The sequence below is a fragment of the Oncorhynchus keta genome, chromosome 21 (genome assembly GCF_023373465.1).
Source record: "Oncorhynchus keta strain PuntledgeMale-10-30-2019 chromosome 21, Oket_V2, whole genome shotgun sequence".
Classification (NCBI taxonomy): domain Eukaryota; kingdom Metazoa; phylum Chordata; class Actinopteri; order Salmoniformes; family Salmonidae; genus Oncorhynchus; species Oncorhynchus keta.
Window position 1 is genome coordinate 26,510,183 of NC_068441.1, and position 20,228 is coordinate 26,530,410.

At 41.8% G+C, this 20,228-nt stretch overlaps 2 protein-coding genes and 1 pseudogene across 5 annotated transcripts in view; 1 reads left to right on the forward strand and 2 right to left on the reverse strand.

Annotated features, from left to right (window-relative positions):
• The window catches only part of LOC118372677 (cyclic AMP-dependent transcription factor ATF-1-like), a 33,177-nt gene extending 29,170 nt beyond the window's left edge, over positions 1–4,007 (forward strand). For 2 of the 4 annotated variants that reach the window (XM_035758626.2, XM_035758627.2), the window contains exons 5-7: positions 2,194–2,397; positions 2,561–2,705; positions 3,109–4,007. In XM_035758626.2, the coding sequence (XP_035614519.1) occupies positions 2,194–2,397; positions 2,561–2,705; positions 3,109–3,253 (494 nt within the window). In that variant the 3' untranslated portion in view covers positions 3,254–4,007. The remainder of the gene's footprint in view (positions 1–2,193; positions 2,398–2,560; positions 2,706–3,108) is intronic. The other 2 variants (XM_035758629.2, XM_035758628.2) reach the window with 2 other exon arrangements.
• A 3,310-nt stretch (positions 4,008–7,317) lies between these two features.
• LOC118372681 (putative methyltransferase-like protein 7A) lies at positions 7,318–10,755 on the reverse strand. The gene is made up of 2 exons (XM_035758638.2): positions 10,234–10,755; positions 7,318–9,678 (listed from the first exon to the last, which is right to left on the reverse strand). The coding sequence occupies exons 1-2, from the start codon at positions 10,741–10,743 to the stop codon at positions 9,442–9,444; spliced, it is 747 nt and encodes a 248-aa protein (XP_035614531.2). The 5' UTR covers positions 10,744–10,755; the 3' UTR covers positions 7,318–9,441.
• A 1,781-nt stretch (positions 10,756–12,536) lies between these two features.
• Positions 12,537–20,007, reverse strand: LOC127910318 (putative methyltransferase-like protein 7A; annotated as a pseudogene).
• Positions 20,008–20,228: the final 221 nt, after the last annotated feature.

Genomic DNA, 20,228 nt, shown 5'->3' on the forward strand with positions numbered 1-20,228 from the left:
TATGAGGGGTGGCCAGTCCTCTTCTGGCTGTGCCGGGTGGAGATTATTACAGAACATGGCCAAGATGTTCAAATGTTCATAGATGACCAGCAGGGTCAAAACAATCAGTGGTTGTCGAGGGTGCTACAGGTCAGCACGTCCTGGGAACAGGTCAGTGTTCCAGGGGGTGGGGGTGTCACCAACCCAAACAGGAAGATCACGTCAGTGACTCAACCCACTCAAGTGACGCACCTCTCCTAGGGACGGTATGGAAAAGCTTCAGTAAGCCAGTGACTCAGCCCTTATAATAGGGTTAGAGGCAGAGAATCCCAGTGGAGAGAGGGGAACCGGCCAGGCAGAGACAGCAAGGGCGGTTCGTTGCTCCAGTGCCTTTCTGTTCACCTTCACACTCCTGGGCCAGACTACACTCAATCATAAGATCTACTGAAGAGATGAGTCTTCAATAAAGACAAAGGTTGAGACCGAGTCTGCGTCTCTCACATGGGTAGGCAGACCATTCCATACAAATGGAGCTCTATAGGAGAAGGGACAGTTAGGAGGCCTGAGTCTTGTGACAGTAGTGTACGTATGTACGTCAGGACCAAATCAGAAAGATAGGTAGGAGGATGCCCATGTAATGCTTTGCCCATGTAATGCTTTGTAGGTTAGCAGTAAAACCTTGAAATCAGCCCTTGCCTTAACAGGAAGCCAGTGTTGAGGCTAGCACTGGAGTAATATGATCAAATATTTTGGTTCTATTCAAGATTCTAGCAGCCGTGTTTAGCACCAACTGAAGTTTATTTAGTGCTTTTTCCGGGTAGCCGGAAAGTAGAGCATTGCAGTAATCTAACCTAAAAGTAACAAAAGCGTGGATTAATTTTTCTGCATCATTTTTGGACAGAAAGTTTGATTTTTGCAATGTTACGTAGATGGAAAAAAGCTGTCCTTGAAACAGTCTTGATATGTTCGTTGAAAGAGAGATCAGGGTCCAGAGTAACGCAGAGGTCTTTCACAGATTTATTTGAGACGACTGTACAGCCAGGATTAATTGTCAGATTCAACAGAAGATCTTTGTTTCTTGGGACCTTTGAACAAGCATCTCTGTTTTCTCCGAGTTTAAAAGTAGAAAATGTGCCATCCACTTCCTTATGTCTGAAACACAGGCTTCCAGCGAGGGCAATTTTATCGAAATGTACAGCTGTGTGTCATCCGCATAGCAGTGAAAGGTAACATTATGTTTCCAAATGACATCATCAAGAAGTAAAATGTATAGTGAAAACAAAAGTGGTCCTAAAACGGAACTTTGAGGAACACCGAAATGTACAGTTGATTTGGACAAACCATCCACAGGGACAAACTGATATCTTTGACAGATAAGATCTAAACCAGGCTAGAACTTGTCCGTGTAGACCAATTTGAGTTTCCAATCGCTCCAAAAGATTGTAGTTATCGATGGTATCAAAAGCAGCACTAAGGTCTAGGAGCACGAGGACAGATGCAGAGCCTCGGTCTGACGCCATTAAAAGGTCATTTACCAACTTCACAAGTGCAGTCTCAGTGCTATGATACGGTCTAAAACCAGACTGAAGCGTTTCGTATACATGTTTGTTTTCAGGAAGGCAGTGATCTGTGGCGCAACAAAAGCTTTTTCTAAAAAAAAAATACAATCATTGCCAGATGTGATACAGCCTGGAATCGAACCAGGGACTGTAGTGACGCCTCTTGCACTGAGATGTAGCGCCTTAGACCGCTATGCCACTCGGGAGCGCCCATTCATAACTTGTCTGTCTAGGAGTGTTTTTTTTGTTTAAAATCTATAGATTAATTTGATAAAGTTTGCAATAAATAGAATGTGATGAAACCTGGGTACAGCCAGGACCTGGAGAGTCACTACAGCTTAATTTGTGTCAGACTTCACGACCTAGTCACACAGGCGGAAGAGAAACGCCTGGGTCTGAGATCCAGGGCTACTGCTCAATGCATGCCATTTCGATCTGTGGTTTCCATGTCATTTCTGTGCAGCATGAGTAGGGAGCTAATACACTTGAATAATGCAACACGGCATGTAGAAATATTGAAACTGTTAATTACTGTTCGCAAACATTGTCCATACAAGCTAAAACACTTTACAATGCAACTGGTATCGATTTTCCATATCGGTACCCATCACTAGTAGTTACTATTGACCCTAACTTCCTGTGTGTTTGTCTGTAGTTACCGTCGCCCCTAACGGCACCATTCAACTGGCCAACCCGGGGTCAGAGAACCTCCAGGGCTTACAGACTCTCACCATGACCAACTCAGGCCAACAGCAGGGCACCACCATCCTATATTATGCCCAGACGCCCGACGGACAGCAGCTACTCGTGCCCAGCAACCAGGTGGTCGTACAGAGTGAGTATGGCTTCATGACTCACGGTAAGCTTTGAGACAATACCATAAGGAGAAGTACCCAGTAGTTCGTTGTCACTGAAGCCTCCCTGAAGGTGTGTAAATATGCTTGCAGACCCCATTGTAATGTGTTGAGATTTATAAAGGAGATGCCCTCATCTATTGTTTTGGTTGGCCTCATCCCCCTCAGGTGCAGGAGGAGAGATGCAGACGTACCAGATCCGCACGGCGCCCACAGCGCAACAGACTGTGGTCATGACTTCCCCTGTAGGAATGTCTGAGCAGAAGACTGGCGACCCCACCATGAAGAGAGAGATCCGACTCGCTAAGAACAGGTGTGTGTGGGCATAAGGATGATGATGGTCTGTGTGTGTACGAGAATGTATTGTGGCAGTGCACAGTTGGTCCCTTTGTGTGAACGTTAAAATGTAAAAGGATTTAGGTTGTTTTTCTACTTATTATGTACTAAAGCTTTGTAAGACTATAAATGGCCAACCACCCAGCTTTGGAGTAGTTAGGTCTATTTCCCTGCTTTTGAGAGGAGCTGGCTACTGTACACTTCCAGCAATTGCGCTAAGCTAACAATTTGCTGACTTCAATTATGTACAAACAGCACGCAGAGACATAAAAGCGGTATCCATAAGCTCATGTGACTCTGGGTAACTAGGACGACCTAAACCTAAAACAGGAGCCCTTAAATGTAATCCTTTAAAGCAGTTCTGTGTTTCTTCCGGGCAGAGAAGCGGCCCGTGAGTGTCGCAGGAAGAAGAAGCAATACGTCAAGTGTCTGGAGAACCGTGCGGCCGTGCTGGAGAACCAGAACAAGACTCTCATTGAGGAACTCAAGACGTTAAAGGACCTGTACCATGTCAAAACAGGATAACCAGGAGGACAAGAGAAGCCGGCCAGCAAGCAAGACTTTTACCGTCAGCGAGCGGCTTTGTTCTGCCACATGGACAACGCGAGGTTAACCGGGAACACCTTTAATTTCAGACCTGAAATCATTCTCCTCAGTTTGTGTTTTATACTGTTTGTTTTAACAAACACAGGGCCATGGCAAGTGTTCCATATGAAAGGCAATGAAAAGAGTGTGAAAGAGATTGTCTGTTTTTAATCAGAACTCTTTATTGAGCTAACAGATTGGATAACTAATGCTTAAATGTTTATTTGTGTATATTTTGTGAGCACATGGAAGGTGTGAATTGTGAGCATAATCATTGACAATCAATTTCCAATTGTCCCCCTTTACCAGAATCCGCTCCTTTCTTTTATTATTATAATCTTCTGTTTTTAACATCAAACAATTATCAGCTGAGTTTATCGTTTGATGACCTCATGGTGTGATTCATGTGTCTTATGTGAACCAGCTATTTTCACCCCACCCCCCTTTTTCCCCCATGAGGAAATGTTACAAGTCTCATTCCTTACCCTTTTAAGTGGTATTCTATAAGATTGTCTTAGATTGTGTAAGGCTGAATTAGCTGTTACTATCAGGGAGAACACACAATGTCAGGGTAATATTTATTTTATATTTCTGGAGACGGTGGTTGGGGGGGTGACCAAATCAAATGAAAAGAGGGAAAGCAATGTCACTCATTCTTTAAATGGAAATAAATATTTTCCAAATGTTCTTTTAGCTTACTCTTATGGGCTTGTTTCCTGGACACTGAGCCTTGACCTGGGTGGGGTATTCATTACATCTTGCAACGGAAACAGTTTACCATTTAAGAACCAAACAGAAGCGAACGAAACTGGGAGGGACCTACCTGAATTTGAATAGAAACACAAGTGTTTTCCATTTGGAGTAAACGGTTTCTTTTGCAACAGACTGTTTTAAAAACAATCTGTATAATTAATGTTTTGCAATGATAACGAGTGTTTCTATTGGACAAATTCAGGTAGGTCCCTCCACATTTGTTTCCAAGTGAATACACCCCTGGACTAAAAAGGTATGCATTTTATTGCAAAACCAGTCATAAAGGGATATTTTAGCCAAAAACTGAGAAATTAGTCCAGTCGATCCTTTTAGTGATGAGTGAGGTCATGGGTATACTACGACCTCTAGTGGTCTCTAGCTAGGTTTCCTTCCAATTGGTGACCGACTAACAGTGGGCAGATATGTCATCTTAATTTAACTAGTCAAGTCAGTTAATAATTCTTATTTACAATGAAGGCCTACCTTGTTCAGGGGCAGAATGACAGATTTGTACCTTGTCAGCTCAACACTATCTAACCAGTAGGCTACCTGCCGCCCCAGAGTGCAGGTAGGTTATTCTACATGAGATTATGATAAGAGCAAAAATATTTGTACTCGTCAAAAAGCAGTCGAGCATCACATCACCAAAATAAGACCCTCGCTTTTAGAAAGGCACATCAAGATCACTGCACTTTCACCACCTTGCATGGTTTCCCGAGAGGACCATATGCCATATCATTGTGTGACTCCAAGTTTACTTTGATATGATGGTTGTATCAATATTTGGGCATAAAGGCATTTCCACCACAATTAATTTTACTGAAAAAGATCCTACCATGTGTAACAAAACAAATTCTCTGTTTGCATTTATAAAATTGTACTGACGCTTCCATCACAGCTGTTCTGATTTTTTTTTAAATATGATTTGCCTTTACTCGTATAAAAACTACAGATGGAAACGTGGCACGGTTCTGTGACTAGTCATACCTATAAAATGAAAATATGACAGCTGAAACGAAGTTTCGGTACAATTGTATAAATGCGGACACGTCATTTGTTCGACATGGTGGGACCTTTGTGTCAGTAAAATTAATTATGCAAGAAACCTAGTGTTGAATAAAAGTGTAGTGCTTGAAGTTTCCATTACCAATTCTCAGGTCTTGCCAGTGGCAAGTCACCCCCCCAAAAAAATAAAAATAGGTAGATGCATGGAAGCAAAGCCACTACACATCACTAAACAATACATGAATTGCACTATAATGGTGACAAACAGTGCCCACAAACTGTTAGGACCTGCATAAAGCTGCACCAACAGTAGAGCTTTCTTATCAACACCATGGAGTGAATCCTTACCGCTGCTACACCTGGCTATCAGTGGAGCCTTGTCTGGCAGCAAAACAGTTAATTCAGCCTCATTTACTACCTTTTAAAAAAAAACATAGCTGATGAGGCTGACTTGCTTCAATGTGGTTTCTACTGACAATTGAGATGTACAAACTATGGCATTAGGGAATGATGAGCAAATAAGAGAATCTGTCATTTTGATTAAGTAAATGAGTGAGATAAAACAGACAGTCAATATAACTTTGTTCAGCACTTTTGAAATGTACAGCGACAGAATTCAGAACATGGGCCGTTCTTACAGTATTCTCCTTGTACACTAAGTCAGAACCATAGGATAAATAAAGGGGGTCATATATGCAGACAATGAAAGCTCTTACAATATTTGACGAAGTCATCTCTAAAACAGGCTACATGTGCACCACTAAGTTATGAGGGGGAAAGGCACCAAATTATTAGGGTGAGGCACATGGGCTACTAACAGCTTACTACACAATATACACTTAGTATAACTATAACTCTTAGCTACAGTATACATATCTCCCTGGCATATTACATCATTTATGCAGTAGCATACAAGACATTTTTAGACTCACCTTGTTGTGCTATGCTCACTTGAACATGAAGATGGCACAGCGGTCCCTCTTGTGAGCAAATTTTGTATTCAAACTTTGTCATAAAAAAGTCTGTCATTCTCTGGATTTATGGTGCTATCAAGACAACTGAGAACTGGGGGGGAAAAAAACAAGGTTTAATCATGACGTCAGGGATCTTCAGGTCGGAGCTCTAGAAAGAGGCCAGAGTTCCCGACTTTGAATTCCGAGTTGAATGACATACTTATTTTATTAAAGAAAGAACACTGAACAAACTAACACCACTAACGCAAAACTATATAAACGAGTGCTGACAGGTAACTACACATAGACAAGAACCCATGAAACCAAAAGGGAAAATGGTAACCTAAATAGGATCCCCAATCAGAGACAACGATAAACAGCTGCCTCTGATTGGGAACCAATTCAGGCCACCATAGACATACAATTACCTAGACTTACAAAACCCCTAGATATACAAAAACCCTAGACAAGACAAAACAAGCACACTCACCCTCGTCACACCCTGATCTAACCAAAATAATAATGAAAACAGAGATAACTAAGGTCAGGGCGTGACAGCTGGATTGACAGCATGACCAATATATTCAAACTTTTCTGGCCAATGGTGTTGCATGTGAATGTTTATCCTTTTGAGACCCTTAAACCACACACCCTCTCCACGAATAGCAGGCTAATGATTGCTTTGCAACGCTTGCAGTTAGCCACTGATTCCTTACAAACCACTCGTTGAATTTGCGATTTCCAGCTTGTTGTTTAATGTTTATGTCCAATGGCCGATGAGCACTGATACGTTTTATCTATCATTGAAAAGGATTTGCCAGTAGATAGTCGACTTGATTCATGATGATGACTGCTTGTCTAGCTAGCTAAGATTTTGAAAAAGAGACCGTGTTTGTATGCGGCTTTATTAACTAAATGATATTTATTTTTTTGACATTGTTTCCAAACTGATATGTGTCATATATTAATGTCAAAATAACATCCAAAACAGGCCAAATATATATATATATATGTTTATCTAATATATATATATATATATATATATATATATATATATATATATATATATTTATATTTATATTTATATATGTATATATATATATATATTTATATTTATATATGTATATATATATATATATATATATATATATATATATATATATATATTTATATTTATATATGTATATATATATATATATTTATATATATATATATATTTATATTTATATATGTATAATATATATATATATATATATAAATAAACAGGTGGGGCTGAATGACTGGTCGCCACTGGGTCTTGCCATAGAATTAAGCCGAAACCAACTTGGCGACTCAAGAGCATTCACTGTCTTCTTGGTAAGCAACTCCAATGTAGATGTGGCCTTTTGTTTTAGGTTATTGTCCTGCTGACAGATGAATTAATCTCCTAGTGTCTGGTGGAAAGCAGACTGAACCAGGTTTTCCTTTAGGACTTAGCCTGTACTTAGCTCCATTCCGTAACATTTTTTATCCTGAAAAACTCCCCAGTCATTAACGATTACAAGTATACCCATGACATGATGGAGCCACTACTATGCTTGAAAAAATGGAGAGTGGTACTCAGTAATGTGTTGTAATGGATTTGGCCCTAACATAACACTTTGTATTGAGGACAAAAAGTAAATTGCTTTGCAACAATTTTGCAGTAATACTTTAGTGCGTTGTTGCAAACAGGATGCATGTTTTGGAATATTTTTATTCTGCACAGGCTTCCTTCTTGTCACTGTAAATTAGGTTAGTATTGTGTAGTAACTACAATGTAGTTGACCCATCATCAGTGTTCTCTTGTAACTGTTGGCCTCATGGTGAAATCCCTGGGCCATTTCCTTCCTCTCCAGCAACTGAGTTAAGAAGGACGCCTGTATTGTTGTAGTGACTGGGTGTATTGATACACCACCAAAAGTGTAATTAATAACTTACCATGCTCAAAGGGATAATCAATGTCTGCTTTAAAATTGTTACCCATCTACCAATAGGTTCCTTTCTCTGCAAGGCATTGGAAAACCTCTCTGGTCTTTGTGGTTGAATCTGTGTTTGATATTCACTGCTCGACTGAGGGACCTTACAGATATGTGAGATGAGATAGTCATTCAAAAATCATGTTAAACACTATTATTGCACACATTGAGTCCATGCAACTTATGTGACTTGTTAACCACATTTTTACTCCTGAACTTATTTAGGCCCCTCTGCCATAAAGGGGTTGAAAACTTATTGACTCAAGACATTTCAGCATTTCATTTTTAATGAATTTGTAAACATTTTGAAAAACTTAATTCTACTTTGACATTATGGGGTATTGTGTGTAGGCTAGTGAGAGAAAACATCTAAATGTAATCCATTTGAAATGAATTCTTTAATGCAACACAATGTGGAAAAGTCAAGGGGTGTGAATACTTTCTGAAGGCAAAGTTTCATGTCTCAGGTAGCCCGTGAAAGACAGCATGGATAGAATGCAATAATTGACACATTTTTCATATTCAACATATCACCACGGCCTGCACCATCGTAACTTACACCCCTGTAGATCTGAAAGAATTGGATGGTGAAACTTACCAACCAACCAGAAACAGAAGGCGAAGCAATTCAGGCATTCTTGAAGGTCAGGACAATCCTTGTCCTGCAAAGAAATCTTATTTTTAAAGTAGAATTGTTTTATTTTGCAAGCAGTATGCTTTTAGAATCAAATGTGGAGTGGAGCTCTATAGTTACGCGATGACATCATGTGCCCCCGTACCTTCAAAATAAATCAGCAATCATAATTTATTAGAAAAATAGAGTTTCCATCATCATTTGTTGCAATAAAGTGAAACAAAAGAAAAATCCACCCCGGGTGAACAGATAAAACATGTTGTCTATCTGCTGTTTCCATGACACATTTCGCAATTATTTTTTTTGCGACATTGATTTTGTCTAATAAACATGGTGAAATGGAAACCTGCGAAATTAATGACTGTATTGGTGGAAATGCTATTATCGACAGAGGCCTCACATTGGAGTGAAGAGCTGTACATAAACAAAGAGTAGAATGGAGCACTTCTACTGGCTATAGAAGACAAGACCTTCCAACAGTGGAGACTGCTAAAAACACTATAAAAAACACAATCAACAGCTAATCTCCACTGGGGACCTCAAGCCACCAAGGTCGAAGTGGGCTGAGTAGAGAGTAGTAGTATACAGTTATAGCTACTCTGTTGTTACTGCAACATAGTCAATTTCATTCATTCCTAAACTAAATGGCAAATAAGGTGTGAATAGCAGGAAGTGACTTTAAATCACAGTTGCTTAATATTGCCCAAATCTTTTTAGAAAAGTTAGTCAAAGTATAAAATATGTAGATTTAAAAAATAGTTTGACTTTAACAGTTGAATGAAACGTTTACTTGATGGCATATCCAAGAATGTGTGGTTTGATCATGAAAGTGACCCGCGGAGCCTCAATGTGTCGGAGCTGGATCTCTGAGAACCCAGCAGCCTCCAGATCTCTCCACGTTGCCCTGGTAACCATGCAGCCGTCCCCCAGGTAGTACCACATGGGCTGGAGCATGTGCTGGAAGAAGTATATCCAAGAGGAGGGGTCTGACTCTACATGCTCCAGAAAGTACAGAGCACCACCCTGTTGGACAACAAATGTGTAGATTCCCCAAAACCGTCAAATCAATCAAAAGTAGCTGGGTGTGTGATCTAGTGACTGAAAAGGCCATGGGAAACTTCACAAAAATGTACATATCACTATCTATTCCAGTCCCACCCAAGCACCAGATATCAAATATAATGTTTGGTCAAATGTGCTTGGCTTAACCCAAATGTAAGACATAGTGGAAAGGCTACATGTGTAAAAATGTAAATTACATCGACATAATTACATTGCTTGGTTAGGCAAGGTGTTTATACTGTGTTGGGGGGTTTCACACACCTCTTGTTTACAGATAAGGGATTTGTCACAAGCTTTATGTGTCTAAAAATACCTAAGACTTAACATCGCTATAGGCTTAACTTTTAACACTAGGACAACACGGGGCAAGTTATAGAACTCTCAATTCACTAATGGAGTCTGGAATGTACAGTAGATCTCAATTATCATTTTGCTAAACAATAACTCTTATTATGCCTATAGGGCAGGCTACGTCTCCCTAGCTTGACACACTACTAGCTGAAATAATGAACTCACTTTTCGGAGTATCCGTCTTGCCTCTTCCAGTACCTGTGGCACATTGTTGACAGAACACAGCACAAGCGTGCAGACAACAACATCCACTGTCTCATCTTGCACTGCCATCAGGTCCTCTCCTGAGGCAACCACAAAGCTTTCATAGGTCAGGTGGTCGCTTGCTGTCATACTCATCTGCAGGTACTTCTCAAAGTGAGGGTTGGGGTCTGTGCAAATGACCGTGCAACCGTATGGGTAGTATTTGAAGTTGGCCCCACTACCGCAGCCAATCTCCAGAAGTCGAAGTGTACCATCCGTGTTGCAGAATTTACACAAGTCTCGGAAAAGGTTCCTCTTGTTTTCGTGCATTTTGTCGTTGTATGAAAAAGTGATATTGTAAGCAAGAAGCGGAAACAAACGCTTGTACATGCCATATAAGCCCAAAAACTCCATTAGTTGGAGAGGTAAGGTTATCGCCAAACAAATTAGCTTGCAGAAGTTCATCAAGAAGTTCCTCATAAGATATGTCATTTTCCCGGTGAAACCTCCCATGTGAATTTAAGCAGCACACTGCAGGCAGGCTAGGTGAGGTAGGATTTAGCCCATAGCAAGGTGATACAGGGATCAGGGAGGGTCAGGAGGAAGGTGCTAATCTGGTAGCTTTTCATCTGACCTCATGATGGAGTTATTGCATCACAACCTCTTGCACTTTGGTCTTATCATAGCTTTGTAGAGGTTTGAAAACTGCTTTTATTTAGACACTCATTTAATAGCAATCAGTGTAGGTGTGGGTGTATAATGCAAATATAATGCAAATATAATGAACATGTTTCACAGGGTGTTGTTTGACAGGTTATGTCAATGAACCAGAAGCCAAACAAATTTTATTAGGTGAAAAATATTGAAAATAGATGCAAAGATGTGAAAAAATTACATTTGCTAAGTACATTTCATATGCACTGAAAAAAATATAAAACTCAACATGCAACCGTTTCAAAGATTTGACTGAGTTACAGTTCATAAGGAAATTAAAATACACAAAAATATAAAATGCAGTTGTGTTCGCTGTCCATAGATTATGCCTGACAATACCACAACTAAAATTCCACCATGGGTCACATTGACATCAGCAAACCGCTCGCCCACACAATGCCATACACAGTCTGCCTGGTAGCTGAAACAAGGATTCATCCGTGAAGAGCACACTTTTCCAGCGTGCCAGTGGCCATCGAAGGTGAGCGTTTTACCCACTGCAGTCGGTTACGTTACCAAACTGCAGTCAGGTCAAGACCCCCGGTGAGGATGACGAGCTTCCCCGAGATGGTGTCTGACAGTTTTCGCAGAAAAATGTTGGTTGTGTAAACCCACAGTTTCATCAGCTGTCCGGGTGGCTGGTCTCAGATGATCCTGCAGGTGAAAAAGCCAGATGTGGAGGTCCTGGACTGGTGTGGTTACACACGGTCTACGGGTTTGAGGCCAGTTGGCCATACGGCCAAATTCTTTAAAACAATGTTGGAGGTGGCTTTTGGTAGAGAAAATAACAAATTATCTGGTAACAGCCCTGGTGGACATTCCTTCAGTCAGCATGCATATTGCACACTCCCTCAAAACTTGAAACATCTGTGTCATTGTGTTGTGACACAAAACTGCACATTTTAGATTGGCCTTATATAATGTCCCCAGCACAAGGTACACCTGTGTAATGATTGTGCCGCTTAATCCATTTCTTGACATGCCACACCTGTCAGGTGGATGGATTATCTCAGCAAATGCGGAATGCTCACATAATTCCAGCTCATGAAACATGGAACTGTCACACCCTGACCTTAGAGAGCCTTTTTATTCTCTATTTGGTTAGATCAGGGTGTGACTACGGTGGGCAATCTATGTTGTATTTTCTATGTTGGCCTGGTATGCTTCCCAATCAGAGGCAGCTGTCTATCATTGTCTCTGATTGGGGATCGTACTTAGTCAGCCTTTTCCCACCTTAGTTTGTGGGATCTTGATTTTGTATAGTTGCTGTGTAGCCTGCAGAACTTTACTTTTGTATTTTGTTGTTTTTCGGTGTTCATTTTAAATAAAAGTAAGATGTTCGCCTACCACGCTGCACCTTGGTCTCCTCATTCAAACGACGAGCGTAACAGGAACCAACACTTTACATGTTGCGTTTATATTTTTGTTCAGTATATGTATGTCATTGCTATTTTCTAAGCCAGTTTAATTACATTTTATGCACAAGTAAGTAACTAAAGCAATGCCCAAGAAATTCACACTGAATACATAGGCGTTGACAAAAATGTTCAAACAATTGCTGGGACAGGCCATTACTTGACAGCATGGCCCATAATATGTGGTTTGATCATGAAGTTGAGTGGTGCCTCAGTTGTAGCTCAGAGAACCCAGTAGCCTCCAGATCTTTCCATGTCGCCCTGACTACCTCACATCCATGCAGAAAGTCCATCTCTAGGAGACAGAACGCGTCTCCTTCCTTAGCAGTATGATGACTGCGTGGTCCCATGGTGTTTATACTTGCATACTATTTTTTGTACAGATGAACGTGGTACCTTCAGGCATTTGGAAATTGCTCCCAAGGATGAACCAGACTTGTGGAGGTCTACAATTGTTTTCTGAGGTCTTGGCTGATTTCTTTTGATTTTCCCATGATGCCAAGCGAAGAGGCACTGAGTTTTAAGGTAGGCCTTGAAATGCATCCACAGGTACACCTCCAATTGACTCAAATGATGTCAATTAACATATCAGAAGCTTCTAAAGTCATGACATAATTTTCTGAAATTGTCCAAGCTGTTTAAAGGCACAGTCAACTTAGTGTATGTAAACTTTTGACCCACTGGAATTGTGATACAGTGAATAATAAGTGAAATAATCTGTCTGTAAACAATTGTTGGAAAAATGACTTGTGTCATGCACAAAGTAGATGTCCTAACCGACTTGCCAAAACTATAGTTTGTTAACAAGAAATTTGTGGAGTGGTTGAAAAATGAGTTTTAATGACTCCTACCTAAGTGTATGTAAACTTCCGACTTCAACTGTATATCCAAGAGGAGGGGTCCGCCACTACATGCTCCAAGAAGTACCGAGCACCACCCTGTTGGACATTGACAACCATAAACGTTACTAGTAATAAGTCACTTTTTCCAAACCCCCAGCAAGCAGAACACAGAAAAATGGCACTTTTAAGTAGAAATATTACTATTTTGTCAACTTATAAACATAAAGTATTCTAAATCTTGCCACAGCCACTTGGGCATTTGTGTTTAGTGGTACAAGTACCCTGCACAGTGGTGTGTCCGTTGCCCAGTATCTCGTGAAGTTTCTGACGATTCAATCAGCTAAATTGACTTACAGTAGTTACAGTGCATATAGTCAGCAGGGTTTCCCAAACGTTGTCCTCGGGACCCAAGGGGTCACATTTTGGCTTTTGCCCTAGCACGACACAGCTGATTCAAATAATCAACTAATAATCAAGCTTTGATCATTTGAATCCGCGGTGTAGTATTAGTGCAAAAACAAAAACACGCACCCTTTTTGGTCCCGAGGACAAACGTTTGGTAAAAGCTGATTGGAGATTGTAGTGAAACATAACATTGCAGACTGCTATAGCTCATTGCAGCTTCCCATATTACATGTACATTTTAGGCATTTAGCAGATGCTTTTATCCATAGCGACTTACAGTGCATTCATTTTAAACAGTGCATTCAGTTCAAACAATAACAATGCACACACCCCACCACTGTTTTGGTAAAGAGATGACGGATGGCAAAATGTAACCCCTCTCAAATTTATAGACAGAGCTATGGATGCAAGGACTGACCATCCATGATGTACATTTTTTTAGTTTTAAACTATATTGAGGCGATACAGTGTTTGTTTACAATTACATTGGTTAAACAATGGAGTAAAAAGAGCTTATATTTTGGTTTCTGATGGGGTACTACAGTTGAACTAAACTGATTAGTTATTCATATTCTTCAGGAATCAAATTTAAGTCAAAACATTAAATGTAGCAAACAACCATAGATGCACATAAAACGTGTCCTCAATAAAGCAGCCATTAGCAAAACCTATAGGCTACTATTATTTATTTATTAAAACCACAACATGACATAGGTTTCAGAACCTTCTGTTTACAATGTTGCAAATTGAAAGCGAGTGTTTCCATTTTGGCTCCTAAAATACATCATTTTAATAAAACTTGCCATGATTCGTGGGAAAGTGGTTTAATCGTCAATACACCTCAATCTAATCTTAATTGGTGGGGACCTCAGTTATGTAATATATGTTGACAACAGCGTGCAGGCTCGTTTCTGAAAAACGGAATTGTATTATGCTGAAAGCTAATATTTTCAATTTAGGAATGGATGTAGACTACTGTTGCCATTCTTCTGCATGAGTGCTCATATGTTTCCAATTTACAGGCCTCAATATGCGATGCGCCTCCTGCAATGTTCGTGGTATGTCGTTGACAGAACACAGAACCAGTGTGCAGACGACAACTGTTATGGGTGTAAGATGGCACAGTGATGCCATCTGTTGGTAAATGTTCATTACTGCAACTCTTGTGTTTTACCGGGGTGCTTGAGATACCCGGATGTGTTGTCATGTACTGAACAAGACTGGTTACTCGCATCAATGCCTCTGTCTCGTCATTTAACATTCAAACATGGTGTCAGAGTCGGATAACTAACCATGCTTTCCGCAAATTAGAGTCACCTGCTCTGGTTTACAAACAAATGCTTATTTGTGTAAAATTTCGCCCGGAATTGGCCTTAAGCTAGAGTGAGTTTGCTAGTTAGCTTCAGTGTTGTTAGCACCGGTTAGACATGGCAGCGAACATTCCCCCTCCCGCCGTTATGAAGCTCAGCGGGGATTGGAGCACGAACTGGGATACGGTTAGAGGTGAATCGGAGGACTATGCGCTAGCAACCGGACTTCTGGAAAAGGAAGGTGAGGTAGTGGCTGCCACTTTAAGGACTATAATGGGAACTGAATGCCGACACGTATACAAACACAACCTGAACCTAACAGCAGCACAGCAAGGTAACGCTTTAGCTATTCTTGATGCTCTTGAACATTACTTTACACCAGCAAAGAACGTCATCTACGAGCGTTATGTTTTCGGTCGTTGCAAACAGGAGGACGGGGAGTCCATTGACAGCTTTGTCACTAGGTTAATGGAAAAGGCAGCTACATGTGACTATGGTGCTTTAAGAGATGAACTGATTAGAGATACGATTGTGCTTGGCATAACTGATGAGGGCACCCGCAGACGTTTGTTGAGAGAACGTGACCTGACGCTGGCCTTGGCAGTGGAGACATGCCGTGCAGCAGAGCTTACTGATATATACGGATGAGGACCATGGAGCTAGAAAGGCAACATATGGACAATGTCAATGATACATTCAAGCAGCCAGTAAAGAAATTCCCCTTTGCCACGGCTTATGCTAATACTACAGCCAACTCTGCAGTAGACAACCCCAATACATGCCGATATTGTGGCATTTCTCATGGACGAGGAAAAGAACACTGCCCAGCCTATGGAAAAAAAATGCAAATCCTGTGGTACAGCTAATCACTTCGCAAGGGTCTGCATGAAAAGCAAGAGAAAGGAGGGTAAAGTGCACTCCATTGAAACAAACACAGATGAAGGGAACGGCAGCACAGAGGATGTACGTTCTAGCGAGTGCATAGGGGCAGTGAGGGCAAAAGGACAAAAGTGGTTTGTCACTCTGCTACTTAATAATAAACCACAGCAATGCCAGCTAGATTCAGGGGCCACATGCAACGTTATGAGCCTTAAAGACAAAAGGAGGCTCGTGCCCAGAGACAAACTCACACAGAGTAGCACCAAGCTGAAACTGTATTCAGGCCAGTTCATGACCTCTTTAGGCCTGTTTGTGACAGAGTGTGTTTTACGTGGCCAGAAATACACCCTTGAGTTTGAAATAGTTGAGGCTAGTCAACAGCCATTACTGTCCGGTTCTACATGCGAGCGCCTTGGACTTATTAACTTCACCATCCCAGCTGATCTTGACATTATAGACAAAGTCCAGGCTGGGCCCCTGAGCAAGGAGACACTCCTAAGCAAGTACCATGATGTCTTCAACGCACCGGTCGAGTCAGTTCCCGACGAAGTCCACTTCGAGTTGGACGCAGCAATCCAGCCTGTCCAGTGTGCACCCCGCAATGTACCAGTGGCCATGAAAGCAGCTACGAAGGCTTAGCTTGATAAATACGAAGCTGATGGCCACATCATATCCGTCATCGAGCCTACGGACTGGATAAGTAATATGGTTATCGTCAAGAAACCAGACAAGCTACGGATATGCATTGATCCTAAACACCTCAACCGGGCTCTGCGACGTTCACATTACATTATGCACACGTTGGAGGATGTTCTTTACAAGTTCCCAAAGGCCAGAGTCTTCATGCTCGTGGATGCCAGAGATGTCTTTCTGCAGTGCAAGCTCGACGAGCCCAGCAGCTACATGACCACCTTTTGGACACCCTGGGACAGGAAGAGGTGGTTGAAGCTTCAGTTTGGTGTCTCCGTGGCTCCAGAGGTGTATCAGCGGAAACAGCATGACCTGTTGATGGGACTCAGTGGCGTGGAACCCATAGCAGATTACATTCTCGTAGTGGGCTGTGGGGACAGTGATGAGGAGGCAGAATGTGACCATGACGCCAAGCTGCTGGCCCTGATGGTCAGATGCAGACAGGTCAAGCTAAGGCTAAGCATAAAAAAGCTTCAGTTTAAAGTGCCTCTCCTGAATGCCCCAAAACGACTGCAGAGCATGCTACTGGCCCTACAAAACTACAAACTCAAGGTGGTGTATAAGCCAGGGCCAGAGATGTATGTGAGTGACACGCTCAGCATGGCTACTGCATCAGGCACTCACACACGCTCCATGCATGAACAACACGCAGTGTGCAGCTTACAAACAGAGCAAGTGGATGTTGAACACATCAACCAGGCTGACTACCTTAATGTTACAAATCAGACAGCACACAGACAGGGACGGGCAACTCCAGGCATTGAGGTCTGTGATTCTGATGGGCTGGCCCGACTGCAGGGAAGAAACTGCTTTAGCCATCAGAGTATATTGGCCAATCAAAGAGGAGCTCAGTGTTCAAAACGGAGTAATATTCAAGAGTCAGAGAGTCGTTATTCCCCGGTCTCTGCGCCCTGAGATGTTGGCACGTGTGCACTCAAGTCACATAGGAGGTGAGACCTGTTACAGACAAGCACGTGACACACTCTATTGGCCAGGAATGCAGAGTGAAATTAAAGACTGTCACTAAATGCACAATCTGCAATGAATATGCCATTGAGCAACAGAGAGAGACGATGATGTCCCACGAGCTACCGATGCGCCCCTGGCAGATAGTAAGTCTAGATCTCTTCCAGCACAGTGGCAAATACTTTCTGCTGGTAGTCGATCATTACTCAGACTTTTGGGAGATCGACCTCCTCCCCGACCTCTCAGCAGAGATAACGATCAAACGCTGCAAGGCTCAGTTTGCCCGCTATGGCCAGCCAGATAGGGTAATTTCAGACAATGGACCCCAATTCTCCGGAGTTGAGTTCCGAAAATTTGCTGCAGGATGGGAATTCGAGCACGTCACTTCATCACCACGACACCCAAAAGCTAATGGGAAGGCAGAGTCCGCAGTAAAAATCGCAAAGAACCTCTGCAAAAAGGCTCTGCGAGAGGGAAAAGATGCCTGGAAAGCAATCTCATGGTACGGCGCTTAAAAGCAGCTCTGCCAGTAGCCAGCACTCTCCTGGAGCCATGTGTGGTGACAGACGTGCTTGTGAAGCTATGTCACAGAAGACAGGTCTCCAAGTTCATCTACGACAAATCAGCAAAAGACTTACCTGAGCTCAGGGTGGGTGAAACGGTGCGAATGAAGCCACTACCAGGGGACCGGACAGGCCTCTGGAGACTCGGATCCTGTGTACAGAAAGTGGCATCACACTCCTACTTGGTCGAAGTGAATGGATAACTGTACCGTCGTAACAGGGTTGACCTTCGGATTGCTGAGCCAGCACCTACTCAGAACCCTGATGGTCAAAGGGGTCGCATGACAAAAGACAGAACCCCAGCAAGTCACATGGGGCCTGAGGCACTGGGCGAAGAGCCAGGGGATCACAGGTCGGCCGCTCCCTCGCCCATCAATTCTCCCCTTAGACATTCCGGTGACACGCCTGTGCGGGAACCCGCAGTCCTCGCAGACAAGCCCCCTGTCTTTTCACGATGTGGGCGTCTGTCCCAGCCACCAAAAATACTTAATCTGTAGGTTTCCCATCAGGGATTGTTGACAGAGATAAAAGTGAAGAGAATATCAAAATGTGTTGTTGTTCTGGGAAAAAAAAAAAAAAAAAAACTAAACTGTTCATGTTGGAAATTGTTACTAGGTTTGTTTTGTTAGTGAATTGACACCTCCTGTCCTATTTTATTAAATGGAAGATGTTATGGGTGTAAGATGGCACAGTGATGCCATCTGTTGGTAAATGTTCATTACTGCAACTCTTGTGTTTTACCGGGGTGCTTGAGATACCCGGATGTGTTGTCATGTACTGAACAAGACTGGTTACTCGCATCAATGCCTATGTCTCGTCATTTAACATTCAAACAACAACGTCCACGGATTCATTTTTCACTGCCCCTATGTTCTCTCCCGAAGCAACCACAAAGCTTTCGAACATTAGGTGATCATTGACAGCCAGGCTCTTTTACAGATACTTCTCGAAGTAAGGACTGGGTTCGGTGAAAACCACCTTGCAACCAGACGGGTAGAACTCAAAAGTTAGCCCCGCTTCCGCAGCCAATCTCCAAAATGCGAAGTGGGCCATTGCCTAAGGTTGAACTCTGAGAGATTGCTGAAAAGGTCCTTCTTTTTGTCGTGCATTTTTTGTTGTAGGTGAAAGATATCTTGTAAACAAGAAATGGAAAGAAACGCTTGTAGATGCCATATGCCAACCGTCTCCATTAATTGGAGGTGCAAGGTTACTACCTTGAAAATAAGCCGAAAGAAATTCATAAAAATAGTAATTTTGTATTTGTGCTATCCTTTAAGATTTTATTGGTGGACTAGATCCAAACAGGTGTACTGCCACCACCTCGTTTGTGCAGTTGTGGTCAGGTGCAGAGGTTATAGTCTAAAGAGAATGGGTGTGTTTCAGGAGCCACCAATCAAGAACTGGTGACAGTATGACAGTATTAGTTTGGGCTCAGTTGGGCTGTTGATTTCGCCATTGGACCTATCTGGCACCATGGCGGAGGACTGCGTGAGCAGGCGATACGTCTGTTTTTATTTCGGTATTAAAGGCAAAAAAATTAGTTATTATAGTAGGCATCACATAATTACACAATCTTGTAATTAAGGGCTTGTTAGTAAGCATGTCATGTTATGGTCTACACCTGTTGTATTCGACACGTGACAAATAACATTTCAATCATATTTATTCATAAAGCCCTTTTTACATCCGCAGATGTCACAAAGCGCTGTACAGAAACCCTGCCTAATAACCACATCAAATTGACACCTTGCTCGAATACAAAGTCACAAAGAAAAAACAATCAAAATAAGACATAAAAAACATGCAAACCTTATTCATTGCCCAAAGTCATGCCCCACACTATACACCATTCCTGTGTTGTTTTTTGGGTACTCTATAGCTTACTTGCTCCAGAGGATGGCATGTCATAGCACTGTTGTTTATGACAGCTGGTAGGAAGGTCCTCTGTTGAGACCAGTGTATCGGAAGACGTTGTCCAGGTAGGTTTCATGTTGTCTTCACCCATGAAATGGTCCACACAGTAGAAGACTGCTGGCAGGGCAGCTCATAAATGCCTAAAATATTGACCAGCAAAGCAAATGGACTGAATAATATATTATAATTATAATAATACATTACAATATATATATATATATAATAATATATTACTTACTTATCTATTATCATTATTTATTTATTATTTGTATTCCTAAC